The sequence below is a fragment of the Haemorhous mexicanus genome, chromosome 34 (genome assembly GCF_027477595.1).
Source record: "Haemorhous mexicanus isolate bHaeMex1 chromosome 34, bHaeMex1.pri, whole genome shotgun sequence".
NCBI classification, from domain to species: Eukaryota; Metazoa; Chordata; class Aves; order Passeriformes; family Fringillidae; genus Haemorhous; species Haemorhous mexicanus.
In genome coordinates, this window is record NC_082374.1 from 2,147,705 (window position 1) to 2,156,869 (window position 9,165).

The 9,165-nt window shown below is 67.1% G+C and overlaps 1 protein-coding gene across 1 annotated transcript; it reads left to right on the top strand.

The window, feature by feature from the left end:
- Nucleotides 1-28: 28 nt before the first annotated feature.
- DCAF15 (DDB1 and CUL4 associated factor 15) lies at nucleotides 29-9,120 on the top strand (the record flags this gene model as incomplete). Its single annotated transcript, XM_059872070.1, has 6 exons — nucleotides 29-721; nucleotides 1,711-1,808; nucleotides 3,238-3,370; nucleotides 4,862-4,968; nucleotides 6,972-7,108; nucleotides 8,703-9,120. Coding segments are annotated over exons 1-6 (1,022 nt in total), but the record flags the coding sequence as incomplete, so codon positions are not given.
- Between the last annotated feature and the right edge of the window lie 45 nt (nucleotides 9,121-9,165).

Here is a 9,165-nt window from a genome sequence, read left to right on the forward strand (position 1 = left end):
TTTAGGGTGACACTGACCCCTAGAATTTCAGGGTGATGCTGCCCCCTCCCCAGATTTCTTGGTGACACCCGCCCCAATTTCAGGGTGACACCGACCCCTCCCCACCGGGGTCCCTGTCCCTCCCCCAAGCACTTTTTCCCCCCCTCCCCCGTGTCCCCCCGACCAAAGCGGATCCCCCCCAAGTGCCTGTAGGGGAGGGGCTGTTCCGGGCGCTCTCAGCAATTATAAGAATTCATTATAATTATAATTAAGATAAAGTTTTTAAGACGAAAAACGCGGATTTTGGTCACTGCCGATGCGCGCCCCAGTTGTCAATCACGGTTAGGGCCACGCCCACCTTGTGGTTCCGCCCCCGCGCCTCGTCGTCTCCATGGTAACCCCGCCAGAAAAGACGAGCGCAGGCAGCAGCCAATCATGTTGCGGCTGCCGGATTCTTATTGGTCGTTTCTCCGCTCAAAGGCGGGGCGCTCTGAGAATTGACGGATAATCCAACCAATAAACTGGGCGGGCGGTGCATCAGCGGCCAATAGGAGTGTAGTGTGGGCGGAGCTACGGCGGCGCGCGGTGCGCCGGAAGCGGCCGGTCCGGGAAAATGGCGCCGAGCTCGAAAGCGGAGCGGGGCGGCCCCGGGGGGAAACGGGGGGCGGCGGGGGGAGCCGGGCCCGGGGCTGCACCCCGAGGCCGCCGAGAGCACCTCGTGAGGCAGCTGGACCGCGTCCGGGTGAGCGGGGAGGGCTGAGGGGGCGCTGGGGGGATGAGGGGGACGGGGGGTGTGGGGGGGGTGGTCTGTGAGGGGAGACTGAGGGTGGGGGGGGGGCAGCTGAGGGAACAGGGGGCTGGGAGATGGCGGGGGGCTCTGGGGGGGCTCTGAGGGGGATGAGGGGGACCTGAGAGGGCTCTGAGGGGGATGAGGGGGGACCTGAGGGGCTCTGAGAGGGATGAGAAGGACCTGAGGGGGTCCTGAGGGGACACCCGGCTGGGACATGGCGGGGGGCTCTGAGGGGTGTGAGGGGGTCCTGAGGGGGATGAGGGGACTCTGAGGGGGTCCTGAGGGGGATGAGGGGAGTCTGAGGGGGTCCTGAGGGGACAGCGGGCTGGGACATGGCGGGGGGCTCTGAGGGGACTCTGAGGGGGGTTCTGAGGGGACTCTGAGGGGGTCCTGAGGGGACAGCGGGCTGGGACATGGCGGGGGGCTCTGAGGGGACTCTGAGGGGGCTTTGAGGGGGTTCTGAGAGGACAGCGGGTTGGGAGATGACGGGGGGCTCGGGGTGGGCTCTGAGGGGGCTCTGAGGGACATGAGGGGGTCCTGAGGGGGTTCTGAGGGGGATGAGGTGGCTCTGAGGGGGTCCTGAGGGGACACGGGGCTGGGACATGGCGGGGGGCTCTGAGGGTACTCTGAGGGGGCTTTGAGGGGGTTCTGAGGGGACAGCGGGTTGGGTGATGGTGGGGGTCTCGGGGTGGGCTCTGAGGGGTTGGGGGTGCAGGGGGAGCTGTAATTTGGGGGGGGGGGTCTCTGAGGAGTTTGAGGGGGTCCCTGAGGGGTTTGAGGAGGGTCTCAGGGGTTTGGGGGAAGCCCTGATTTGGGGGGGGGGTCTCTGAGGGGTTGGGGGTCTCTGCGGGAACCCCAAGGTCCGGCACCCTCCGGTTTTGGGGTGTGTTGGGGGGAGATTTTGGGGGTCTCTGACCCTTCCCCATCCCGTGCCCCCCCAGCTCAGCGGGCAGCTCTCCCCCCGGCTGTTCCGGAAGCTTCCGCCGCGCGTCTGCGTCACCCTCAAGAGCATCGTGGACGAGGAGTTCCTGTGGGCAGGGTGAGGGGGGACCCCAAATCCCTGAGGGGAGACCCCAAATCTGTGAGGGGGGGGCACAAATCTGAGGGGGGGGGCACAAATCTGTGAGGGGACCCCAAATCTGTGAGGGGGGGGCACAAATCTGTGAGGGGAGACCCCAAGTCTGTGAGGGGGGGGCACAAATCTGTGAGGGGGGGGCACAAATCTGTCATGGGACCCCAAATCTGTGAGGGGGAGGGACACAAATCTGTGAGGGGAGACCCCAAATCTGTGAGGGGGGGCACAAATCTGTGAGGGGACCCCAAATCTGTGAGGGGGGACCCCAAATCTGTGAGGGGACCCCAAATCTTCAGGGGTCCCCATTTCCGTGGGGGCCCTCGGGTGACCCCTGTTGTCTGTGTCCCCCTCCCTGTGTCCCCCCATTCCATGTGTCATGTTGTCACCTCTCTGTCGCCATTTTGGTGTCCCCCCTCCATGTTCCTTTGTCCCTTCCCTGTCCCCATCTTGCTGTCCCCCTTGTGACCCTTTTGGTGTCCTCTCTTTGTCCCGTTGTCCCCTCCCTGTCCCCATCTTGTTGTCCCCCATGTGTTCCTTTGTCGCCTCTCTGTCCCTTGCTGTCCCCCCTATCCCTCCCTGTCCCCATCCTGGTGTCCCTCCCATGTCCCCGTGTCCTCTCCCTGTCCCTACCTTGCTGTCCCTACTGTCCCCTCCCTGTCCTCATAATGGTGTCCCCCCTGTGTCCCCATGTCTTCTTGCTGTCCCCGTGTCCCACCGTGTCCCGGTGTCCCCTGGCTGTCCCTGTGTCCCCTCCTGTCCCTGTGTCCCCTGGCTGTCCCCGTGTCCCACCGTGTCCCGGTGTCCCCTGGCTGTCCCTGTGTCCCCTGGCTGTCTCTGTGTCCCCTCCTGTCCCTGTGTCTCCTGGCTGTCCCCGTGTCCCCCTGTGTCCCTGTATCCCCTGGCTGTCCCCGTGTCCCCTGGCTGTCCCCGTGTCCCCCGTGTCCCCATGTCCCCTCCTGTCCCCGTGTCCCCTGGCTGTCCCCGTGTCCCCCCGTGTCCCTGTGTCCCCTGGCTGTCCCTGTGTCCCCCCGTGTCCCCTCCTGTCCCTGTGTCCCCTGGCTGTCCCCGTGTCCCTGTGTCCCCCTCTGTCCCCGTGTCCCCCCGTGTCCCTGTGTCCCCTGGCTGTCCCCGTGTCCCCATGTCCCCTCGCTGTCCTCGTGTCCCCCCGTGTCCCTGTGTCCCCTGGCTGTCCCTGTGTCCCCCCGTGTCCCCCCCGTGTCCCTGTGTCCCCTGGCTGTCCCCGTGTCCCCCCGTGTCCCCATGTCCCCCTCCTGTCCCTGTGTCCCCATGTCCCCCTCCTTTCCCCGTGTCCCCCGGCTGTCCCCGTGTCCCCCTGTGTCCCCGTGTCCCCTGGCTGTCCCCGTGTCCCCGTGTCCCCGGTGTCCCCTCCCAGGCACATCTTCCTGGGTTTCTCCAAGTGCGGTCGCTACGTGCTGTCCTACACCAGCAGCTCCGGGGACGACGACTTCTCCTTCCTGTACCACCTCTACTGGTGGGAGTTCAACGTGCACAGCAAGCTGCGCCTGGTGAGCACACCTGGGGACACTGGGGACAGCTGGGGACAGCCGGGGGACAGCCAGGGGACAGCTGGGGACAGCCAGGGGACAGCCTGGGGACAGGCGGGGGACACCTGTAGTGGTGGGAGTTCAACGTGCACAGCAAGCTGCGCCTGGTGAGCACACCTGGGGACACTGGGGACAGCTGGGGACAGCCGGGGGACAGCTGGGGACAGCCAGGGGACAGCCAGGGGACAGCTGGGGACAGCCAGGGGACAGCTGGGGACAGCCAGGGGACAGCCAGGGGACACCTCTGCTGGTGGGAGTTCAACGTGCACAGCAAGCTGCGCCTGGTGAGCACACCTGGGGACACTGGGGACACTGGGGACAGCCGGGGGACAGCCGGGGACAGCCAGGGGACAGCTGGGGACAGCCAGGGGACAGCTGGGGACAGCTGGGGACAGCCAGGGGACAGCCAGGGACACCTGTAGTGGTGGGAGTTCAACGTGCACAGCAAGCTGCGCCTGGTGAGCACACCTGGGGACACTGGGGACACTGGGGACAGCCGGGGACAGCTGGGGACAGCCAGGGGACAGCCAGGGGACAGGCAGGGACAGCCAGGGACACCTGTAGTGGTGGGAGTTCAACGTGCACAGCAAGCTGCGCCTGGTGAGCACACCTGGGGACACTGGGGACACTGGGGACAGCCGGGGGACCGCTGGGGACAGCCAGGGGACAGCCTGGGGACAGCCAGGGGACAGCCAGGGGACAGCCAGGAACGCCTCTACTGGTGGGAGTTCAATGTGCACAGCAAGCTGCGCCTGGTGAGCACACCTGGGGACACTGGGGACAGCCAGGGGACAGCCAGGAGACAGCTGGGGACAGCCAGGGACAGCCAGGGGGTAGCTGGGGACACCTGGGGACACAGGGGACATTGCAGGGACAGCTAGGGGACACCCTGAGACCCTGGGGACTTTGGGGGTAAACAGGGGACATCGCAGGGGCAGCCAGGGACACCTGGGGACAGTCTGGGGACACCTGGGGATAGCCAGGGACACCCTGGGGACAGCCAGAGACACCCAGGGGACACCTGGGGATAGCCAGGGACACCCTGGGGACACCTGGGGACAGCCAGGGGACACCTGGGGATAGCCAGGGACACCCAGGGGACACTGGGGGATGGCCAGGGTACAACGAGGGACACCTGGGGACAGCCAGGGACAGCCCAGGGGACACTGGGGGATGGCCAGGGCACAACGAGGGACACCTGGGGACAGCCAGGAGACACTTGGGGACACCTAGGGACAGCCAGGGACATCTTGGGGGCACCAAGGGACAGCCAAGGACACCTGGGGACAGCCAGGGACACCTGGGGACAGCCAGGAGACACCTGGGGACAGCCAAGGACACCTGGGGACAGCCTAGGGGACATCAGGGGACATCCAGGGGACACTGGGGACCCTGGGGACACTCAGGGGACACCTTGGGGACACCTTGGGGACGCGTGGGTGCCGCCGCCAGGTGCGCCGGGTGCGGCTGTTCCAGGGCGCGGAGATCTACAGCGACCTGTACCTGACGGTGTGCGAGTGGCCCGGGGACAGCGACAAGGTCATCGTCTTCGGCTTCAAGTGAGTGCCACCCCCTGTGCCAGGTGTGCCCAGGTGTGCCAGGTGTGCCCAGTGTGCCCAGGTGTGGCTTTGTGCCAGGTGTCCCCTGTGTGCCCAGTGTGCCAGGTGTGCTTGCTGTGCCCTGGTGTGCCTGGGTGTGCCCAGGTGTGGCTTTGTGCCAGGTGTGCCAGGTGTCCCCAGTGTGCCTGCTGTGCCAGGTGTCCCCAGTGTGCCAGGTGTGCCCAGGTGTGCCCAGGTGTGGCTTTGTGCCAGGTGTGCCCAGTGTGCCAGGTGTGCCCAGGTGTGGCTTTGTGCCAGGTGTGCCAGGTGTCCCCAGTGTGCCAGGTGTGCCAGCTGTCCCCAGTGTGCCTGGTGTGCCTGCTGTGCCCAGGTGTGCCAGGTGTCCCCTGTGTGCCCAGGTGTGTCCAGTGTGCCAGGTGTGCCAGGTGTGCTTGCTGTGCCCAGTTGTGCCAGGTGTCCCCAGTGTGCCAGGTGTGCCTGGTGTGCCCAGGTGTGCCAGGTGTCCCCAGTGTGCCTGGTGTGCCTGCTGTGCCAGGTGTGCCAGGTATGCCAGGTGTGCCAGGTGTCCCCTGTGTGCCCAGTTGTGCCAGGTGTCCCCAGTGTGCCTGCTGTGCCAGGTGTGCCAGGTATGCCAGGTGTGCCAGGTGTCCCCTGTGTGCCCAGTGTGCCAGGTGTGCCCAGGTGTGGCTTTGTGCCAGGTGTCCCCAGTGTGGCTGGTGTGCCTGCTGTGCCCAGGTGTGCCTAGGTGTGCCAGGTGTCCCCAGTGTGGCTGGTGTGCCTGCTGTGCCCAGGTGTGCCTAGGTGTGCCAGGTGTCCCCAGTGTGCCAGTTGTGCCAGGTGTCCCCAGTGTGCCAGGTGTGCTTGCTGTGCCCAGTTGTGCCAGGTGTCCCCAGTGTGCCTGGTGTGCCCAGGTGTGCCAGGTGTCCCCAGTGTGGCTGGTGTGCCTGCTGTGCCAGGTGTGCCAGGTGTGCCAGGTGTGCCAGGTGTCCCCTGTGTGCCCAGTGTGCCAGGTGTGCCCAGGTGTGCCTTTGTGCCGGGTGTGCCCGTTGTGCCAGGTGTGCCCATTGTGCCAGGTGTCCCCTGTGTCCCCAGTGTGGCTGGTGTGCCCATTGTGCCAGGTGTCCCCTGTGTCCCCAGTGTGGCTGGTGTGCCCATTGTGCCAGGTGTCCCCTGCGTGCCCGTTGTGCCAGGTGTGCCTGTTGTGCCAGCTGTGCCTGTTGTGCCAGGTGTCCCTGGTGTCCCCAATGCGCCCAGGTGTGCTAGGTATGCCAGGTATCCCAGGTGTCCCAGCTGTGCCAGCTGTCCCAGGCGCCCCAGGTGTGCCAGGTGTCCCAGGTGTGCCAGGTGTCCCAGCTGTGCCAGCTGTCCCAGGCGCCCCAGGTGTGCCAGGTGTCCCAGGTGTGCTAGGTGTCCCCAGTGCGCCCAGCTGTGCCAGGTATGCCAGGTGTCCCAGGTATCTCAGGTGTGCCAGGTGTGCCAGGTGCCCCTGTCCCAGGTGTGCCAGGTGTTCCCGGTGTGCCAGCTGTGCCAGGTATCCCAGGTGTGCCCAGGTATCCCAGGTGTGCCAGGTGTGCTAGGTGTCCCCAGTGCGCCCAGCTGTGCCAGGTGTGCCAGGTGTGCCAGGTGTCCCAGGTATCTCAGGTGTGCCAGGTGTGCCAGGTGTGCCAGGTGCCCCTGTCCTACGTGTCCCAGCTGTGCCAGGTGCCCCTGTCCCAGGTGTGCCAGGTGTGCCAGGTGTCCCAGGTGTGCCAGCTGTGCCAGGTATCCCAGGTGTGCCAAGTATCCCAGGTATCCCAGGTGTGCCCAGGTATCCCAGCTGTGCCGGGTGTGCCAGGTATCTCAGGTGTGCCAGGTGTTCCAGCTGTGCCAGGTGCCCCTGTCCCAGGTATGCCAGGCGCCCCAGGTATCCCAGGTGTCCCAGCTGTGCCAGCTGTCCCAGGTATCCCAGCTGTGCCAGGTGTGCCAGGTGTGCCAGGTGTGCCAGGTGTGCCCGTGTCCCCCAGCACGCGCTCGGCGCCGGGGCTGCAGGTGAGCCTGATGCTGATGAGCGACGAGAACCATCGCGACATCTACGTCAGCGCCGTGGCCGTGCCCCCGCCGCGGCACTGCCCCGCCTGCCGCCGCGCCGCCGAGACCCCCGGTGAGACCCCCACCCCCGGGGAGACCCCCACCCTTGGGGAGACCCCCTGACACCCCCTAAGAGACCCCAGACCCCTGACACCACCCGTGCCCCCCCCGCGGCACTGCCCCGCCTGCCGCCGCGCCGCCGAGACCCCCGGTGAGACCCCCACCCCCGGGGAGACCCCCGGTGAGACCCCCGGGGAGACCCCCACCCTTGGGGAGACCCCCGGTGAGACCCCCACCCTTGGGGAGACCCCCTGACACCCCCTGAGAGACCCCAGACCCCTGACACCCCCTGTGCCCCCCCCCACGGCACTGCCCCGCCTGCCGCCGTTGCGCCGAGACCCCCGGTGAGACCCCCACCCCCGGGGAGACCCCCCGAGACCCCCACCCTTGGGGAGACCCCCGACCCCCGGGGAGACCCCCTGTGAGACCCCAGACCCCTGAGACCCTTGGGGGAGAACCCCTGAGACCCCTGCCCTGAGACCCCCGCCCTTGAGGAGACCCCCTGAGAGACCCTGAGACCCCCAGGGAGACCCCAGACCCCTGACCCCCCCACAAGCCCCATACTGGCAGTTCCCTTGCTGTGACCAACTCGGGGTTTTTTTGGGGTGGGAATTCGGGGGTCCCTCGATCCAGGGTAGCCCCCCTGACACCCCCAAACCCCCCAGGTGAGACCCCAACCCCCAGGTGAGACCCCAACCCCCATGTGAGACCCCAACCCCTGCTGGGACCCCCTGATCTCCCCCCTAAGCCCCCCACGAGCCCCATACTGGTGCTTCCCTTGCCGTGACCAACTCGGGGTTTTTTTGGGGTGGGAATTCGGGGGTCCCTCAATCCTGGGTGACCCCCGTGACCCCTCCCCGCCCCCAGGTGAGACCCCAACCCTCAGGTGAGACCCCAACCCCTGCTGGGACCCCCTGATCTCCCCCCTGTCCCCCCCACAAGCCCCATACTGGCGCTTCCCTTGCCGTGACCAACTCGGGGTTTTTTTGGGGTGGGAATTCGGGGGTCCCTCGATCCAGGGTGCCCCCCCTGACCCCCCCAAACCCCCCAGGTGAGACCCCAACCCTCAGGTGAGACCCCAACCCCTGCTGGGACCCCCTGACCCCCCCACAAGCCCCATACTGGTGCTTCCCTTGCCGTGACCAACTCGGGGTTTTTTTGGGGTGGGAATTCGGGGGTCCCTCGATCCTGGGTGCCCCCCCTGACCCCTCCCCACCCCCAGGTGAGACCCCAACCCTCAGGTGAGACCCCAACCCCTGCTGAAACCCCCTGATCTCCCCCCTGACCCCCCCACGAGCCCCATACTGGCAGTTCCTTTGCTGTGACCAACTCGGGGTTTTTTTGGGGTGGGAATTCGGGGGTCCCTCGATCCAGGGTGCCCCCCCTGACCCCTCCCCGCCCCCAGGTGAGACCCCAACCCCCAGGTGAGACCCCAACCCCCAGGTGAGACCCCAACCCCTGCTGGGACCCCCTGATCTCCCCCCTGACCCCCCCACAAGCCCCATACTGGCGCTTCCCTTGCCGTGACCAACTCGGGTTTTTTTTGGGGTGGGAATTCGGGGGTCCCTCGATCCAGGGTGCCCCCCCTGACCCCTCCCCGCCCCCAGGTGAGACCCCCCCCGCCTGCCTGCGCCACGGCTTCCTGCTGCACACCAAGTTCCAGGTGGTGTACCCCTTCCCCACCTTCCAGCCCGCCTTCCAGCTGCGCAAGGACCACGTCGTGCTGCTCAACACCAGCTTCTCCCTCGTGGCCTGCGCCATCGCCGTGCACCCCGCGGGTACCCGGCCCCCCGGGACCCCCCGGGACCCCCCTCAACCCTCCTGGCTCCCCCGGGACCCCCTGGAATCCCCCGGGACCCCCCTCAACCCTCCTGGCTCCCCCGGGACCCCTTGGAATCCCCTGAACTCCCCAGGATCTCCTGGAATCCTCTGGGACTCCCCGGGACCCCCCAGGACCACCTGGGACCCCCCTGAACCCTCCTGGCTCCCCCGGGACCCCCTGGAATCCCCCAGGACCCCCCTGGGACCCCCGGGACCCCCCTGAACTCCCTGGGACCCCCCCAGGACCCC